Source organism: Dermochelys coriacea, chromosome 6 (genome assembly GCF_009764565.3).
Source record: "Dermochelys coriacea isolate rDerCor1 chromosome 6, rDerCor1.pri.v4, whole genome shotgun sequence".
Classification (NCBI taxonomy): Eukaryota; Metazoa; Chordata; order Testudines; family Dermochelyidae; genus Dermochelys; species Dermochelys coriacea.
The window spans coordinates 65102604-65122185 of NC_050073.1; the positions used below are offsets into that span (position 1 = coordinate 65102604).

General features: G+C 40.9%; 1 protein-coding gene across 1 annotated transcript in view; it reads left to right on the plus strand.

Moving 5' to 3' along the window:
• The window catches only part of LOC119857320 (cytosolic phospholipase A2 epsilon-like), a 58509-nt gene that overhangs the window by 24790 nt on the left and 14137 nt on the right, over positions 1–19582 (plus strand). Inside the window, exons 4-12 of the mRNA XM_043516833.1 lie at positions 1475–1606; positions 2738–2778; positions 5226–5268; positions 6128–6185; positions 7800–7955; positions 8112–8170; positions 10151–10189; positions 15772–15906; positions 17498–17634. Coding sequence (XP_043372768.1) covers positions 1475–1606; positions 2738–2778; positions 5226–5268; positions 6128–6185; positions 7800–7955; positions 8112–8170; positions 10151–10189; positions 15772–15906; positions 17498–17634 — 800 coding nt within the window. The remainder of the gene's footprint in view (positions 1–1474; positions 1607–2737; positions 2779–5225; positions 5269–6127; positions 6186–7799; positions 7956–8111; positions 8171–10150; positions 10190–15771; positions 15907–17497; positions 17635–19582) is intronic.

Genomic DNA, 19582 nt, shown 5'->3' on the forward strand with positions numbered 1-19582 from the left:
AACAGCTAAGGTAGTAATGACACTTCAATTAAGTGATGGTGAAACTACATTGTTAGAATAGTAACAATAACACTTAAAAGTTATATGCCACTTCTTATGTTCAAAGTGCTTTATAAACATTAACTAGTTAAATATTATATTAACCAACTGTCAGGACATTTAGTTATTAAGAAATAAATATATGAAAACCTGGAAAATTTAAAGTTAAGGTTAAAGATCAAGTTAAAAATATCAAACATTTACAAGTCAAAAATGTTATAGTGTAGGTTAAAGCCTTTGTTAGCAGCTTGGTATCAAGCTAAAGTGCTGGGAAAAGTGCAGGATATTTGGAGTATTTATTTAGTAAAAGGTATTTAATTTTACAGCACACAAATGTCATGTAAATATAATACATTCCTTATATGTGACAACAAAAGATGTACTTGGTATTGCTGTGCAATTAGGCGTAATAATATAAAATCCCCACATACAGCATTAGAATTACATTTAGTAGGTACTTTACAATAGTAATTACTATGTTATCTGCATGCTGATGTCTAGAAAATAAACCACGTATTCTTATTACAGATTACATGGCATTTGCTTTGGATCACTCTACCACTCAATGTAATTTGACATTAAATGAATTTGTACGGTAATCACTGCTACACGATTCATAGGCAGTGTTCACCTGCCTGCTCAGTAAGACTGTGTCAGTTCGACCAAGTATGTGGCCCTGAGCTTTGTGCTAGAGGACAGGTTTTGCTCTTTAGTTACAGGCTACTCATACCCCTGATCACACTAAATTCAATAGCATCATTTGTATTGATGTCAATGGGAGCAAAATGGAGCCCAATATATGTGGCCTGTAACTTAGAGGCAAATCCTTCCCCCTTTTCCACAAAGTGAAAAGTCCCATATGCAATGAAACTGGTGTGTTCATACTGCACAGGAGTGGGATTTGTGGGGGCATGGGGCCCTATACAGTCCCATGCAGTGGAGGTTGGGCATGTGGCCAGCGCACCCACCGTCATGCAGATCCACCAATCATTTCCCCCTGTCCAGCATGAAATGCAGGAGCAGCTGGGATTTGGCGTCTAATGAATTTTCTAGATTCCTTTCAGGTTTTCCATTGTCTCTCTCATGATATCTTTCCTATGCAGGGGGTGACAATTAGGTTCCTGGCTGTCATGAAGTGCTAATATGTGAACAATTCATTGGAGGGGCCTGACTTCTTACCTATGCTGTGGAAACAGAATGAATTCACTCCCATACCTAACTTATAGCATTTAAATTGAACTGGGGAGGAAACTGTATTACTTAGATTTTGAATAGATTTCTTCAAAGTTGGATATTTGCAAAATTTCTGTACCCCTTCAATTTTCTTCCTCTCCTCACACAAGTTAAAAATAGACTATCCCCAGGAGTCCCTGCTTCCTGGGCTCTGTGAAAGCCAGAATGCAGGATTTCTAAACTCCCTCATCTCCCTTCCCAGAACGTGCTGGAGCTGAGTGTCTACGATGAGGATGTCGTTACCCAGGACGATCACCTCTTCACTGTGCGCTTTGATGTGGCTAAACTTCCACTTGGAGAAAGAGTTCTCATGTACTTTAAGACTGACCCAAAGGTGAGGTCTGAAATAATTGGCAGGGCTGGGTGAGAAAAAGACCTTGCCTGGGTTTCCTGCCAGCTACTCATACTACTACTACTACTACTATTTTTCCTTCCTATGTAAAGGATTGGCCAGCTATTCCTCCAGTATGTCTCAGCTACCGCACAGTAAAACTGTTTCACCATTATACAGAGCAGTTTGGCCTCAGCGTAGTTGGCCAGTGGAGCATGGCAAACATATGATGCTCTTGACAAAGACCCTTTCTCCTGGTCTTGCTACCAAGAATGAACCTCCCAGAGACTGTCAACCCCAATGGCTGTAATCAGAGATCCATTGTCTGAACTTTCCATTGACTCAGCAACTGTGTCATCTAGATCTGGTGCTAGTCTAAACTCCGCTAAAAATTATATACTCAGACACAATTTTCAAATACTGGCATCTGAATGAGATTTCTAAATCCCACATTTGGTCACTTAAATTGGCATTTAATAACATGAATTCCCATTTAAAAGGTAAATACAGGATCTAAATATATTTAAGTATCCATACTTGGAAGACTGGGCTCTGTAGTTCACAAAAATTTTCTAAATGATTACATTAAAATATCACTTATAGATGAAATGGAGTGGCATACAGGAGGAAAGCTTAGCATCTAGACATCTGGCCATGGTCTTTATGTTTAAACAACATCGCTGGCATATTGGTGCTGTTGATGCAAATATAAGGAACATTGGGCAGGAGAGTTAACAATGTCCCTGAATCATTCAGTAATAGCAGTTGTTTTTTAACATTCCTCAGAGAGGTCAAAGATATGAGGTAACAGGACATATAACCATGTTAACCTTCCCATATTAATAGCAAGAGCAGCTACTGGGTAATAGAATAATGTCAAGAACATAAAAAAATTAAGACCCTAGAAGATGAAGCAAACTGTAAAGTGACTGATTTTATACCAAAAAACAAAAGTGCAGAAGCTTCATAGAGTTTTAGGCCAGAAGGGACCATCAGAACATCTCATCTCTCCCTCTATATTTCACAGGCCATTAAATTTCACCCACTTCCCCCTCTATTGCATACCAGAGGACTAACCCTGTAGGGAGAGAATAACGTATAGTGACTTCACTCATTTCTATTTTTTATTTTTAGGCACAGGAGGAACTAGAGGTAGAATTTACCTTGGAGAACATGTAAGTGCAATACAAATTAATTAGAAGATGCAAAAATTCAGAGAGTAACAAACCAGCAATTGGAAACCTGCTTTGTATAATTGCTGCCTCCAAAGGAAATTGCCAGACCCATTGGATCCAAACCTCAATAAATTCCCCACTGGAATCATGTATACAGCTTATCTGTATCAGCAGAATCTGGCAGTTTGTTCTATAATCTGATCACCTTTAATGTAAAGAAATTATTCCTGGCATTGGTGAGTCTCAGCACAACATCAATTTGTGGCCTAGTTATAATCTTCAGAAGACTGGTTTGTATCAATCTTTTCATGTATGCTCAAGCTCAGAAGAGGTGGAAAATCTTGACTCGTACTTGTAAATCGAATAGTTTGGTTAATTTTTCATCCTAATTCATACTCACAAAGCTGAGAATCCTTTGATTGCTCCCCACAGCACCGCTTCACTCCTAGAAATCTTCTCCCCTATATACTAAATTGCATAATAATAATAATAATTAATAATGATAAATAATACAACATAGCTTTTTTCATCCATAGATCTCCATATGACAGGTGGGACACGTTGAGGTCACTCTCCTGCTTTAAATAGCTTTGCATACAGTAGGAACCCTTTGTTTCCAAACTTAGTTCCCATGCCAGTCAGTGGAAAAACATTGGTATTCCAGGATGGATTCCAGTACCAGGTGACTTGATCACAGGACCTTGCAGCCATAACTCAAAGGCTAGTTGTAACATCCTCAGGAAGCCTTCCCAGGAAAATGGGAGATTAGCATCTTCAAAGGCCTATTGTTCTGTCTTATGACTCCTCCTCACAGCGAGCCATCTAGACCAGTGGTTTTCAGTACTGGGCCACGGAATGTAAGGCACTGGGTCACGGTGGCTCTGGTCAACACCACCAACCAGGCCATTAAAAGTCCCATGGGCGGTGCTGCCCAGCTAAGACAGACTAGTCCCTACCTGTTTTGACATTGTGCTGCCCCCTGAAAGTGGCCAGCAGCAGGTCTGGCTCCTAGATGTGGGGGGGGGCTACGGGGCTACACACGCTACCCCCGCCCCGAACACTGGCTCCCCACTCCCATTAGGGCCAGTTCCCTGTTAATGGGAGCTGGGGGGCGGTGCCTGTGACTAGAAGCTGGACCTGCTGCTGGCCACTTTTGGGGTGCAGACTGGTCTGCAGTGCTAGGACATGCAGGAAGCCTGCCTTAGCACCCCCGCTGCGCCACTGACTGGGAGCCATCCGAGGTAAGCCTGTGCCCCAACCCCACACCCAACCCCCAGCCCTGAGCCCCCTAAACCCAGAACCCCTTCCTGCACCCCAAACCCCTCATCCCTGGCCCCACCCCAGAACCTGCACCCCAGCCCAGATCCCTGACCATCTACTGCACCCCAACCCCCCTGCCCCACCCCTGAGCACCCCCAAACCCAGAGACCCTCCTGTACCGCAAACCCCTTATCCCCAGCCCCACCCCAGAGCCTGCGTCCCCAGCCAAGAGCCCTGACCCCCGCCACATGCCAACCCCCAGCCCAGAGCCCCCTCCCACACCCTGAACCTCTCATTCCTGGGCCCACCCTGCAGCCCTCAGTCCCTCACCCCAACCCTCTGCCCTAGCCCTGAGCCTCTCCCAAACCCCTCATCCCCAGCTCCGTTGAGTCACGGGCATCAACAATTTTCTTCAACTGCGTAGCCAGAAAAAAACGTTTGAAAACTACTGATCTAGACTGATTGCATTCTGACTGGTGGGTGTTCCCCAGGTGTAAACCCACTTGTAATTGATACATATTCAATATTCCTAACTTCAGATACAGAAATGATACATGCATACAAATAGGATAATCATATTCAGTAAATCATAACCTTTCCAGTGATATCTCACATGCCTTATCTTGCCCAAAATACATCTTAGTTATGCCATAACCACATCATAACAATATCTCTATGAAGAATATGGGGGTGTAATGTCACTTAGAATCAAGACACTTCCCAGCATGTATATCCTGGTGGACTAGCATAATGTTGGTAGATTAAATGTATTTAACAACATGGACTGTCCTGAGAGGTGGAATTTAACTGGCTAAACTAAGATTCTAATTTACATGGTTACAGGACTGTGATAGCACTGTGAAAAACTACTTAGTCCCAAGCATGATTGAAATTGTTTTTCAAGTGTGATTACTTCATATCAGTCAGTTTTAGCACAATGATCAGGCTCTGCTTAGAAGACCCCCAGAACAAGAATAACAGGCGCTGTAGCAACTGTGCATAGTCAAAGCAAGCATTGTGAGGAACTTTGCATCACATGGCTGCCAGTTACTCTTGTTACCTGGTCTTCGCTATCACTCCCAACACTTCCATATGAGTGACAAGCAAGATAAACATCCAGGGGGAAAACGAATGGTCATTTGATTTAACCTAGCAGTGAAATATGTATTTTTCATTTTCTTTCCTAGTTCAGGCCCTCCTGAAGCCATCGTAACCAATGGAGCACTAGTGGTAACTTTTTGTTCTGTGATCTTTCCTGTCCTATAGCAATACTGGTAATATAGGTGGGACTAGAGAAGCTGTGAGCAGCTCCACAGTCAGCAGGCCAACACCCTCTCTTTTCTGTTGTGATAGGCTGGAAATGAAGTAACTATGATTTCTCTGCTATTGCAGTTTCACACTATTTCTTAGAGAGTATATCCTAGAGTGTCCCATGATAGGAGAGGTTCTGACTGGAGTAGCTGTGAGATACCTCAAGCCAGTACACCTCCAGAAATGTACGGAGTAACTCCTATTTGCAAAAACTGGAAGTGGTATGACTGTGAACCCCCTCACAGCCAGTTCACCCACTCCAGTCCCTACAGTGGGAGCCGCTGAGATAGGTGTAGCTATCAGCTCCCCTCAGACATCAGTCCACCATAATTTCTTACAGTAACATAGGAACTACTGCCTATGTACATTCATAACAATATTTTAGACAAGGGCTGTTTCCATCAATGACTCCTGTGCTCTCAGTAGATTTCTCTCATTAAGTTTTTGCCTTGTTTGGTCTTTTGTATCCCCATTAGGACCCTAAAAGTGCTGTCATTTTGTGTCCTGATACACTTAACTCTAGACACCATTTAGTTTGTCATCAGCCCTCACTGATGACTAGATATGACTCCCCCAGAGCCTTTCACTTTCACTCATCATTGACTAGAGGGCTTACTGCTGAGCAGTGCCAGGCAATTAAGCTCTTCCAGTGAGTGCTGCCTGCACGGTGTTCAATCCCTATAGCCAGCTCAGATAGTAATAGATTAGGATAGTTAATGTAATCTCAAACTGAGGCATTCTCTGTGATGAGTTGTTTTTTTGTTCTTCTCTGTTACAGTCTCGTGCACTTTGCTGTTTGGAAGTTCAGGTGGATGAGAAAAAGCAGCATAAATCAAGTAAGGTTATTGCTTTATTAACTGGCTGTTAAGAACCAGATACTTACACTGCTATAGCGATATGTGTTCTATAGATCATTACAATAAATGCATGGAATAAAATAATATTTTCAAATGATACAAACTTTTTAACAACTACTGAAAGATACATGATCTCTGTTCTGGATTACATTGACTCCATCACATACATCTATGTGGCTGTATGCAAATAGACTACATTAAAACAACACTAAAGAGGAGACTTTAATCACACAAGTGCCAGGACATTCAGAGTTATGTTTCTATGACAGTAGTCTTAATTTTGGTCCCTTGCATTAGCTGATGTATATTACAACACGGTTTTCATTAGCAAACACGAAATAATTCAGATCCCTAAATTTTTGCATTTTAATTACAGAAAGGAGTTCAGGGTCTTTGTATTGTATTATTTTAACCAGTATTATGAGATCATGCAATAAACAAATCCATTGTAGAGCATACATGCATTGGTGTGGAACTGGGGCAAGACCAAACACACAAACAAACAAAACCCATAAAGTTAGGCTCCTAAATCCAGATTTAGTGCAAGAACAATTTTCAGACGTGCTGAGCAGTCAGCATTAAGATGCTATAATAACCCATGCAAGAACTATAGGGAAGATTATTATAATACCAACTTATTGTATGTGAAGGAACTAAATATAAAGCAAATGGACCCAAAGAAATTAGTCTATGAGTCATTTAACTAGAACTCTTGGTTAGTGTGTATGATATAAAATGCTGTAGTAGAAATTTGCTTCACTGGATTATAGTGCACAAAAATTAAAACCCCAGGTGTATGAACCCCTTTAATACAAATCTCCTTCTTATCCTAATTTCAGCTACATCCCACCTATGTATAACATTTGTCAAAAATCTTGCTGATTATTTTAATCCCTTTGATTCAAATATTTTTGATGTCTCCATGACATATTGAATAAATCGCTCTGTATTGTATGGCCTACATTTTAAAAAGTGACGGTGATGTTAATGTTAAACTGAAAACATCTGAAAAGGACCTGATTTTCAGTGGGCATGTGCTCAGTACTTCCTAAAAATCAGGCCCCCTCAAGGTGTCTCAAATTGGGTACCCAGAATCTAGGCATCACTTTTAAAAATATAAGCCTATGTGTTTTGAGAGAGAAAAGAGCTTATTTCATACATTACAAGGACAATAAAATACAGTGTGTTGTGAAAAAGCTTTGAAGAAATTGTTTAGTGTATCATACAGACACTTATTACTACACACAGAAGTTGACTATTTTATGCAGATCACATTTAGTATTAAGAGTTTAGTAGATGAGCTACAGCTGTGAACTGAAATTAACTACGTCTAGTTTTTTTAGTACGAAAAAGCATGGTAATTATTTTCCTTGCGCATTAGTTCGGTCACACTTGTATACATTAGGTTTCCTTTTGTTTAGCTGAGTAGCAGGTTTCTTTCTAGAGGGATTATGCTTTTCTTGGTTTATTAGATAGACTCTTTGAATGCAATATAGAGAACTCCTAAGTGTTTTCTTAAATTTGATCACATAAGCATAATTTTGTAGTCAGATAATAATAAGGTTCTCTGTGTGCTTTGTCTTTTTCCTTTAGGGAAAGACCTCTCCCTTACAGTGAAAGGTTCCCACGAAGGAACACAGTATCTTACACTGGGCCCTGATGCCATCATTAGTCCTTCGTTTCCTACCAAGTTCCACTATGTCAAGTATATGGAGCCAACACTGAATGTTATGCTACCGAAGAAGAAGCGTTACAATGCTGTATGTTATAACTGTCCTTTATGAACATAATAGTAAAATGTAGATCACATGATCTATTTCAATGGGGGAGCAGAGTAACCTTTTCCTTTTTGTGCAAATAAACTTTTTTCTCCCCAGTGTACCTGTACCTACACTATAAACACAGGCTCTCCAGTCATGATGCTGAATTCGCTCCCCATGGGAGAGAGAGTAACAGTAGCAGAGGTGAGTTCTGGCTGCCAACCTTTAGGAATTAACAGTGACCCATTAAAAATTATAATGTAAGATTAAAGGGCTAGATTATCCCCTCCTGCAGAAAAAACCTGCAAGAGGGTACTAAGAAGGTGAAAAACTCTATGAATTTCTCCTCAGACCTTGGAGAAAGGAACTGCTTCCTTCTGCATCGAGCTGAGATCTGTGCTGCAGGGATGACTACTGCTTCTCAGGTTTCAGAGTGGTACCTATGTTAGCAAAAACAATGAGGAGTCCTTGTGGCACCTTAGAAACTAACAAATTTATTTAGGCATAAGCTTTTGTGGGCTAAAACCCACTTCATCAGATGCAGGGAGTGGAAAATACAGTAGGCAGGTATAAATACACAGCACATGAAAAGATGGGAATTGCCTTACCAAGTGAGAGGTCAGTGCTAACAAGACAATTCAGTTAAGGTAGAAGTGGCCTATTCTCAACAGTTGACAAGAAGGGGTGAATACCAAGGGAGGGAAAAATCACTTTTGTAGTGATTCTGAGGCCAATGCAATCAAGGTGGTTCATTTCAAACAGTTGACAAGTTCTCACACCTTCTTGCTCCATCTCCACTTCCCATATACAGTTTGCTGAGCCCCTTCTGCACTGAGCAAGCATCTGTAAAGGGACATTTTGTGGGGCCAATGAAGAAGGATGGTGCCACAGCAGTGTCTTTTCAGTGTCCAGATCTCCAAGAGACAATCTGGGCTGATGCTATTAAAAAAATACTCGTGCTCTGCAAATGTGTCTTGAACTGTCCTTTAAAAAGCGGAGAGGCAGTCTGGACAGCAGGGAGCCCCAGTCCCCCAGCCTGTACGCATTCCGCCCCCTTAATTCCCCAGCCGCACTCCCTCCCCATCCCCAACTCTGCCACTCAGAACAGCTCCTCATCTCTATAGTAAGCTGGCCAGTCTGCCTTCATAGATTTAGAATCAACTGTTGTTCTTTTGCTTTAGATTTAGAGGCAACTGTTGTTCTTTTGCTTTATGATGAAGAGGAGTTTCTTGGTGCAGTTTATAATATCTATCTTGCCATCACTGCTATCCATCTAGCTCTCTCTGTCTCAGAAGTGTGTATTGATGTCAACCATATGTACCGCACATTGCACTAAACAAACAAAAAATACAGACACACAAAGAAAGATTATAAGAACTGTAACAACCAGATTTTTAAACAATAGATGCTAAAAGATTCACATGCAACAGGCTTGCATATATTTGCACACAGAAATCTGTCTACTGCAAGTACTAGTAGAAAATGTATATGCAAATACCAATTAGCATGGTTAGCATGTGCAGTTAATTGCTTTGCCTGTATAAATGTGGGCACAAGCACTTAAATTTTCCCCAAAAATATTACTTCTAAGAAAAAATGAAATGTTTCTCAGTCTGGCAAACCTTTTTGAAACAACCTGGTATCCAATATGCTTCCTAACCACAGAAACAAGCTCCAGTACTGGTACTTCAGGCTTTTGAGACTCGTACACTAGATTTCCATTCTCTGCTTTAATCATGAGCCTTTCTGCTGGGGCCTGGTATATCTTATTTTCATTTGTGCACTGTCTAATACACAATAGATCTTTGACTGGTTCTAGTCAAAGTCTTGCAGTTATGAGACTGAATTTGGGAGCTCCAAGATTGCACTCTTCATTGCGTTTGATGGTTTGCATAATTGAATGGGCACTGGAGGGAACTGGCTGGTGCCAGTTAGGTTACAGTCAGGTAAATTGGTACAGTTGTCTGAAAACTTTGGGAAATACTGAGATACTCAGAATAAATTCTACTACAAATAAATTAGTGGTTTTGAAGCTATATACATCTCTTGGATTAGTGGGGGACTCAATTTTGTGACTGCTGTGTCTTGTTGGGGAGCAAATAAATCTCACTCTCAAGGCTGAAGGGAAGGAAGGAAAGCTTAAAACTATGATTGTACCTTCATAGTTACATTCTTGTTTTTCAGGAGAAAAAATTTGATCTGCATGTGAAGGCAGAAGATTGGTAAGAGCTCTTCTCCTGTTTCTTTGAGTGCTAGTGACATTGTCAGCCAAGCATATATACACTTTCTGCATTTGTAAAAAAAAAAAAAAAAACAACAAACCTCTTTGGATTGAAAACTAGAATGTATTTTTTTAAAAGAATGCACAACAAATACCCAGTATATGACACTGGACATTAGATAAAAGCTACATTAGACAGGGTAGCTAGCAATTTATCCACACACTGACTGATCTGTTGCCCACTTCCTCAGTGTTATCCATAATCTTATATAAATATATATCTTTGGCAGATTAAGATCCCAATTCAAGAAAGCACCCATATTCAGGAGAGTACTAAAGTACCTACTTAAAGTTAAATACATTCTTAAGTCCTTTCCTGAATAAGGAGAGGCTTAAACATGTGCTTAAGTGCCTTCCTGAAGCAGGGTCTTAATCAATCACAATACAGCAAAGTTAATTCTCTTTCAACATTTAGAAAAGGCTTTTTTAGTTCTGTATACAGCAGTCCCTGCAGAATAGCACATGGTTTTCAGAGGGGAGTTCCTCACCACCACTGCCTTCTTGATCAACTTGTCTGACAGTAAGGACCAGTTTCTGCTGCTCAATTTATGAAAATACCTCTGGGCTGCCAAACAATAAACTTATCTATAACTTTTAGAATGTGTAACTAATTTCAAAGCAGTCAAAAATTATATACCCACTATACCAAGCAGTTCATTTTAGCGTTACATCTGCTAATTAATTTATTTATCTTCCAGCCACAGCCACAGCAACAATAACAGCCCTGCATTACTGAGTTCACTAAATATAATCACTAAGGGGCAAACCCTTCCCAACTGCACCGAGCCCAAGTAGCTGGGTTCTGTGAGTGGGAAAAAGGAATTATCCCTCTGCTCCGGACCCTGCTCAGCAGTGTAAAGTAGCTGCTCCGTGTTTACCAGTGCACTTCTAAGGCTGTCATAGCTCATGCTGTTGTAACCCACACACCTTCTGGGTGTGATGTTCCATTCCATCTAGTGTCACCGAAATAGGGTGGCCAGATAGCAAGTGTAAAAAATCAGGACGGGGGTGAGGGGTAATATAAGAAAAAGCCCCCAAAATCAGAACTGTCCCTATAAAATTGGGACATCTGGTCATTCTACACCAAGACCACTTAGAAAGAGATTAATGAGTCTCCTACAGCCTTCATAAGGGCCATATGGCTTTTAGCTCATGCAGTAGAGGCTCATGCACTAAGCTCCAGAGATCCCAGGTTTGATCCCGACAATGACCAGGGTCTGCCAGTTTTACACTGTTCTCTCTCTCTCCCCTGCCCCGCTTCTGTCATGAATGTTCTGGTGGATCTGAATAGTGATGGGTCCGTTGCGTCCAGCCTAGCCCTGTCCTGCCCCATTCTTTGCTCTGTGAGCCAGTCCTTAGGATGCACAGCAGCTCGGATTCCCTGTATAGAGTCCACAGATCTCATCCTGTCCATGCAGCAGAACCTTACAAGTAGCATTGTACCAATGGCCCTCTGCAGCCACTGAGCTAGGGACAGGATTTTTCCTTAATATAGCGCCAGCTAGATATGGGGATCTGCATCTGATGAGGAAAGGATAATCCTACCAATCACTATCAAAAACTATGTTAATATAAAATGAAAAATAGTGTAGTGATGCATGACTCCTGATCTGCATGGCATACCAGCACTGGACTCTGCAGCAAATTGTGACTTCTGCACCAGCGCAACATAGATTCAGAATGAGTTTGTATTGCATTAAATATTTAAATGAATATTACAATCAGTGCAGTGAACTTCTAAAATTGTTTATTGCAACAGAAACCTTTTTATTCATTTCATAATGCAGCAGAAATTGCAACTCCGATGCAGAATTTAGCATAGAAATAAGAAAGTTGTGTTGAATAATTTAGGTCCAGACTGTTGCAGACTACATAAGATTCTGCTTGTAACTAATATTTTGTTGTTAAATTTTCAAGCCTTTAGTCCAAAAGTTAATTTCATTTGAAATGCTGAGAAAATCCACTTATCAGTTTCTGAGTTATCTTGGTGAAGGAAAAAAAAATGTTTTCTACACACTTTTCATCTTTGCACTTGGATAACTTTAAAACCAGTTTTGTTTTTAAAATTTAAATTTGACATGCCCATAATCTTCCTCCTTGAGTAAGATTGTGCTTTGCAATTTTTGACTAAAACTAGACATGAAAGAAATCCATTAGTGCTTAGCTATGAAAAGCCATCTTGAGTAGGAGGGTTAGAGTTTCTAGAGTGAAATCCTGGCCCCATTGAAATTAATGACAAAACTCCCATTGACTTCAATAGGGCCAGGATTTAAACCATGAGTCTCAAACACGCGGTCCGCGGGGTTATTTTCTGTGGCCTGCTAAGCTCCCTGCGCCCCCCACCCCCTCCCACATTATTTTCTGCGGCCCACCAAGCTCCCGCGCCCCCCCCCCGCCTAACTCCAGGTGCTTCCCGCCGCCAAACACTGTTGCCGGCACTTAGAGCTTTCCAGGAGGGAGTGGGGAGGAGCGGGGAGCTGTGCATTCAGGGGAGGAGGTGGAGAAGAGGCAGGGCAGGGTTGGGGATTTGGGAAAGGGGTTGGAATGAGGGTGGGGAAGGGATGGGAAAAGGTGGGGAAGGGGCAGGGCCTCATGGAAGGGGTGGAGTGGGGCCGAGAGTAGCGAGGGGAGGGTGTCAGCGATGCGGCCCTCGGGCCAATGCACTAGTCCTCATGTGGTCCTTGTGGTCATTTGTGTTTGAGACCCCTGATTTAAACCCTGTATCCTGTATGGACTGCTGCCAGTAGAGGGTGCCATGATTACATATACTTCAGAGATGTTAAAAATGTAAATGTGATTCATAGATTCATAGATACTAAGGTCAGAAGGGACCATTCTGATCATCTAGTCCGACCTCCTGCACAGCGCAGGCCACAGAATCTCACCCACCCACTCCTACAAAAAACCTCACCTATGTCTGAGCTATTGAAGTCCTCAAATCGTGGTTTAAAGACTTCAAGGAGCAGAGAAGCCTCCCTCAAGTGACCCGTGCTCCATGCTACAGAGGAAGGCGAAAAACCTGCAGGCCTCTTCTAATCTACCCTGGAGGAAAATTCCTTCCCGACCCCAAATATGGTGAACAGCTAAACCCTGAGCATATGGGCAAGATTCACCAGCCAGATACTACAGAAAATTCTTTCCTGGGTAACTCAGATCCCATCCATCTAATATCCCATCTCAGGGGATTAGGCCTATTTACCCTGAATATTTAAAGATCAATTACTTACCAAAATCACATTATCCCATCATACCATCTCCTCCATAAACTTATCGAGTAACATCTTAAAACCAGATAGATCTTTTGCCCCCACTGCTTCCCTTGGAAGGCTATTCCAAAACTTCACTCCTCAGATGGTTAGAAACCTTCATCTAATTTCAGGTCTAAACTTCCTGGTGGCCAGTTTATACCCATTTGTTCTTGTGTCCACACTGGTACTGAGCTTAAATAATTCCTCTCCCTCTCCTATATTTATCCCTCTGATATATTTATAGAGAGCAATCATATCTCCCCTCAACCTTCTTTTAGTTAGGCTAAACAAGCCAAGCTCCTTAAGTCTCCTTTCATAAGACAAGTTTTCCGTTCCTCGGATCATCCTAGTAGCCCTTCTCTGAACCTGCTCCAGTTTGAATTCATCCTTTTTAAACATGGGAGACCAGAACTGCACACAGTATTCTAGGTGAGGTCTCACAAGTGCCTTGTATAATGGTACTAAAACCTCCTAATCCCTACTGGAAATGCCTCTCCTGATGCATCCCAAAACCGCATTAGCTTTTTTCACAGCCATATCACATTGGCAGCTCATAGTCATCCTATGATCAACCAATACTCCAAGGTCCTTCTCCTCTTCTGTCACTTCTAAATGATGCGTCCCCAATTTATAACTAACATTCTTGTTATTAATTCCTAAATGCATAACCTTACACTTCTCACTATTAAATTTCATCCTATTACTATTACTCCAGTTTACAAGGTCATCCAGATCCTCCTGTATAATATCCCGATCCTTCTCCGAATTGGCAATACCTCCCAGCTTTGTATCATCTGCAAACTTTATTAGCACACTCCCACTTTTTGTGCCAAGGTCAGTAATAAAAAGATTAAATAAGATTGGTCCCAAAACCGATCCCTGAGGAACTCCACTGGTAACCTCCCTCCAACCTGACAGTTCGCCTTTCAGTAGGACCCGTTGCAGTCTCCCCTTTAACCAATTCCTTATCCACCTTTTGATGTTCATATTGATCCCCATCTTCTCCAAATTAACTAATAATTCCCCATGTGGCACGGTATCAAATGCCTTACTGAAATCTAGGTAAATTAAATCCACTGCATTTCCTTTATCTAAAAAATCTGTTACTTTTTCAAAAAAGGAGATTAGGTTGGTTTGGCACGATCTACCTTTTGTAAAACCATGTTGTATTTTGTCCCATTTACCATTGACTTCAATGTCCTTAACTAATTTCTCCTTCAAAATTTTTTCCAGGACCTTACATACTACAGATGTCAAACTAACTGGCCTGTAGTTACCTGGATCACTTTTTTTTCCTTTCTTAAAAATAGGAACTATATTAGCAATTCTCCAATCATTCGGTACTACTCCTGAGTTTACAGATTCAAAATTCTTTGAATTAAATTAAAAATTCTTGCTAATGGGCTTGCAATTTCAGGTGCCAATTCCTTTAATATTCTTGGATGAAGATTATCTGGGCCCCCCGATTTAGTCCCATTAAGCTGTTTCAGTTTCGCTTCTACCTCAGATATGGTAATATCTACCTCCATATCCTCATTCCCATTTGTCATGCTACCATTATCCCCAAGATCCTCTTTAGCCTTATTAAAGACTGAGGCAAAGTATTTGTTTAGATATTGGGCCATGCCTAGATTATCTTTAACCTCCACTCCATCCTCAGTGTTTAGCGGCCCCACTTCTTCTTTCTTAGTTTTCTTCTTATTTATATGGCTATAGAACCTTTTACTATTGGTTTTAATTCCCTTTGCAAGGTCCAACTGTACTCGACTTTTAGCCTGTCTCACTTTATCCCTACATGTTCTGACCTCAATAAGGTAGCTTTCCTTGCGATCCCTCCCATCTTCCACTCCCTGTATGCTTTCTGCCATGATTACATATACTTCAGAGATGTTAAAAATGTAAATGTGATTCTGTGGTAGTATTTAGCCACAAGAGGGTGATGACACTCCACCAATTTTGCAGTCATCATTCAGGAGGCTCCTTTGAAAATTTGGCCTGTTAGGTTTTTAACCTTAGAGATGAAACAGAAGTTCTACTTCAATAAATTGCAACAATATATAACTTTAGCTAATTTTAGAAAATAAAATTAAAATATCAGCTAATACTGACGTCATCCTCTTCTCTCTTATTATATTACATCAACTTGATTATACAGGGGTGTGGAAAAGCTTTGTCTGTACATATGTTTAGGATTTTCTGTAGTGTAAGTCCGGAAATTGACTAGGAATATTAATATGTAATAAAAAGCATGTGTTTGTCCTAGTCATTGTTCCTGCCCACAAGACCTAGATGTGCGCTTAGGTTATGACCTGTGTGCAGAGGAGAAGGATTTCCTGTGTAAAAGAAAGAAGTATGTTGCTGCTGCCCTGAAAAATGTTCTCCAGCTAGAAGAAGACCTGCAGGACCATGAGGTATGTGAAGTGGAATCCTGGGTGTCTGCTCTCTCCTTCCCTCGCGTGAATCCTCAGCAAACTGGACAGCAAATGTGGCTAATAAACAAATAATAGCTGGAGCACATGCAACCCCTGTAACTAAGTGTTTCTGTTCCAAAAGACTCTTAAGTTATGTTTTTGTAAGTATAAAAATTATTATTGTTGACACTTTTTCTGAACAGATGTATTCTCTCAGTCGTTTGGGAGGTAAACTTGAAAGCTGGGTTAGATTGTTGCCTGGTGTCTGGTGAAGGTTTCCTCGATTTCCATATGGCTATGATGACAAAACTGTGTGCGGCTCCCAAACTGTATTGGTTCACATACCACCTTCTTAAAACTTTGTTGTGAAGTGAATGGATGGAACATTAAGCTTACGTGCTGCCAGTGGTACACATATCAGAGTTTCAGAACCTCTGAATTCTAGGCCAATTGCAAAGACCTCAGTTACTTAGCTAATTAAAGATTACTGTATCTAAATGAAATCTTTCAGAGCAGCAGCCATGTTAGTCTGTATTCACAAAAAGAAAAGCAGTACTTGTGGCACCTTAGAGACTAACAAATTTATTTGCGCATAAGCTTTCGTGAGCTACAGCTCACTTCATCGGGTCCACCAAATGCATCCGATGAAGTGAGCTGTAGCTCACGAAAGCTTATGCTCAAATAAATTTGTTAGTCTCTAAGGTGCCACAAGTACTCCTTTTCTTTTTGCTAAATGCAATCTGTGTCTCAGTAGTTTGTACAATGCAGTGGCACATGTGAGACACATATAACTCCTGGCCTGGCGTCTGATTGTCCAGCAGAGGGCCCCAGTGCTGCAGGGGCAGCACAATGAGGTCTTTATAAGGAAGCATATGTGTCTCTCGTATGTCTGGCCATTTTGCAATGTGTACACCATCTCCAGCTCACACCTGTATGTTCCATTCCGGACCATAAGTGGTCTTGAATGATAAATACCCATGCACATTAACTAAACTAACGAGCAAGTATTTAATGCATTGCTTGAATTCCATCAATTGTGGCATGGGTGATAAACCCCTTCAAGGGGGCTCAGTTAACCTCTCCAGTGAATATTTTTTAAAACACCTGCCCTCTGTTGCAAGCTTGTGAATTCCAAAAGCAAAATTTCTGTTCATTTAAGTAACTTAATGATCCGGGGGGGAGGTCCCTGTCCGGGTGATTAAACAACATTCCCTGAGCTGTATGAATTTTCTCACAGGTTGATAAGGGGATTTAAAAAAAGAAAGGGGGGAATAGAATAGAATGAAGCAATAAGGAAATGAGATGGCTGGGGGTGAATACTACATTTCTTGCATTAATAAAAGCACCTGAACTTACTGTGATTCCTGCCCTTCTCTGTAGAGGCGTGGTTGACCCACTGGATTTGTATCCATATCTGATTCTAAACTTACCCCGAGGAAAGATGTATTTGGATTTGCTGTTCCAGTTCTGATCCGATAAACAGAGAAAAAACTATGAAATTTTGGAACTGAACTGGGTCCAGTGTTCCATTTCCAGTTCTGAGTAATCATGTGCTTGGTTTGCACTATCTTTCTGTCTTTGTGTTGAACAGATTCCAGTAGTGGCCATCATGACAACAGGTGGTGGAATGAGATCATTTACAACAACATATGGCAGTCTATTGGGTCTCAAGAAATTAAATGTCTTAGACTGTGCAACATACCTGAGTGGTTTGTCTGGCACAACATGGTAAGCAGGACTCAATCAGGTTTTTATTTAATCTTTCTGTAAGATGTTGATACAAAGAGCTCTGGTAAAAAAATATCATGGAGATGTTAATAGCAGCTCTCCATCATAAAGATTGTAATCCATAAGTAAGGGTGAAACCAGTTTCTATTATCAAACCTTATTTTAGCCCTTCCCCATAAGTTGTCTTGACATTTTGGTTTGGTCTGAAAATTGCCAGAATGGCTGGGAAGATTCTGCAAAGTTTGACAAAAATCTAACAAACTGCTTTTCAGTTACAGGTCATTAAATATTATCTTGATTTGAAAGTTTGATTTTGTCTAACATTTCTTTATCTGCCTCTTGCTCAAAATGATTTATTACATCTTCCAGCTTTCCATCTACTGCAGTTAAAATCCTTTAATATGTTGCACCAGCTGTATATGAAGAAAATGGGTAGTGTTAAGCACTGTTGTTAGGGATTTGTTGTTGTTTATAGCTTTGGGTCCAAACCTGTTTCCACTGTTGTCCGTTGCTGGTTGGGGCTACCACTACTATGAGGTGGGGCTGGTTGGCTGTACAGAAGAAGCATGGCAGTGCAGCGTGCATATTTGTCCTGTACACCATACATTTGGGATGGGATCAACTATCCCTCCCAGAGTTCCCTGGGGCAGTGCAGTGCCATTTCACCCTAAACATTGGTCTGTCTGTCACCCTTTGGCCCAGTGTGGGCTGTAATAAGATAAATGATGGCCTTAAAGTGGGGTGGTAGCATCATTGTAGTTAAGGTTGAGACTAGCTGAGGTGTGGCCTGCACTGGAAAGTTTAATCAGTATGGTTTAACAGCTGATTTTTCTGAGGTATCTAAAATTCACATGCCTATTCTAATTGTCTTAAAAATGGTTGTCTAACATGAGGATCGAGAGTAGGATTATTGATTAATTATCCAAATTTGAGGTAATTTGAGGTAGGGGGTTCTGAGCTATAGTGCCTCCCTCCCCCAAAAAATCATGTGATATCAAAATGGCTTACAACTTTTTTCCTCACACCTTGGGCTCAGACTATGACTCTGAACCTCCCCAAGCTTATATTAAAGAGCAGGAAGATGAGAGACTCTAATAAGCAGTGGCATTAGGGTAATGTAATCATGCCACATGCTCCTAACAATGGAACTGCATGTGATCAAAGAAAAGTAAAGAGCTGTGGCTCTCACATAAGAACATAAGAACGGCCATACTGGGTTAGACCAAAGGTCCATCTAGCCCAGTATCTTGTCTTCCGACAGGGGCCAGTGCCAGATGCCCCAGAGGGAATGAACAGAACAGGTAATCATTAAGTGATCCATCTTTGTCACCCATTCCCAGCTTCTGGCAAACAGAGGCTAGGGACACCATCCCTGACCAGCCTGGCTAATAGCCTTTGATGGACCTATCCTCCATGACCTTATCTAGTTCTTTTTTGAACCCTACAGTATTGGCTTTCACAACATCCTTTGGCAAAGATTTCCACAGGTTGACTGTGTGTTGTGTGAAAAAAATATTTCCTTTTGTTTGTTTTAAACCTGCTGCCTATTAATTTCATTTGGTGATACCTGGTTCTTGGGTAATAAGAAGGAGTAAATAACACTTTCTCCACACCAATCGTGATTTTATAGACCTCTATCATATCACCCCTTAGTCATTTCTTTCTAAAGATGAAAAGTCCGAATCTTATTAATCTCTCCTCATATAGGAGTTGTTCCATACTCCTAATAATTTTTGTTGACTTTTTCTGAACCTTTTTCAATTCCAATATATCTTTTTTGAGATGGGGTGACCACATCTGCACACAGTATTCAAGATGTGGGCATACCATGGGTTTATATAGAGGCAATATGATATTTCCTGTCTTATTATCTGTCCCTTTCTTAATTATTCCCAACATTTTGCTAGCTTTTTTGACTGCTGCTGTACATTGAGTGGATATTTTCAGA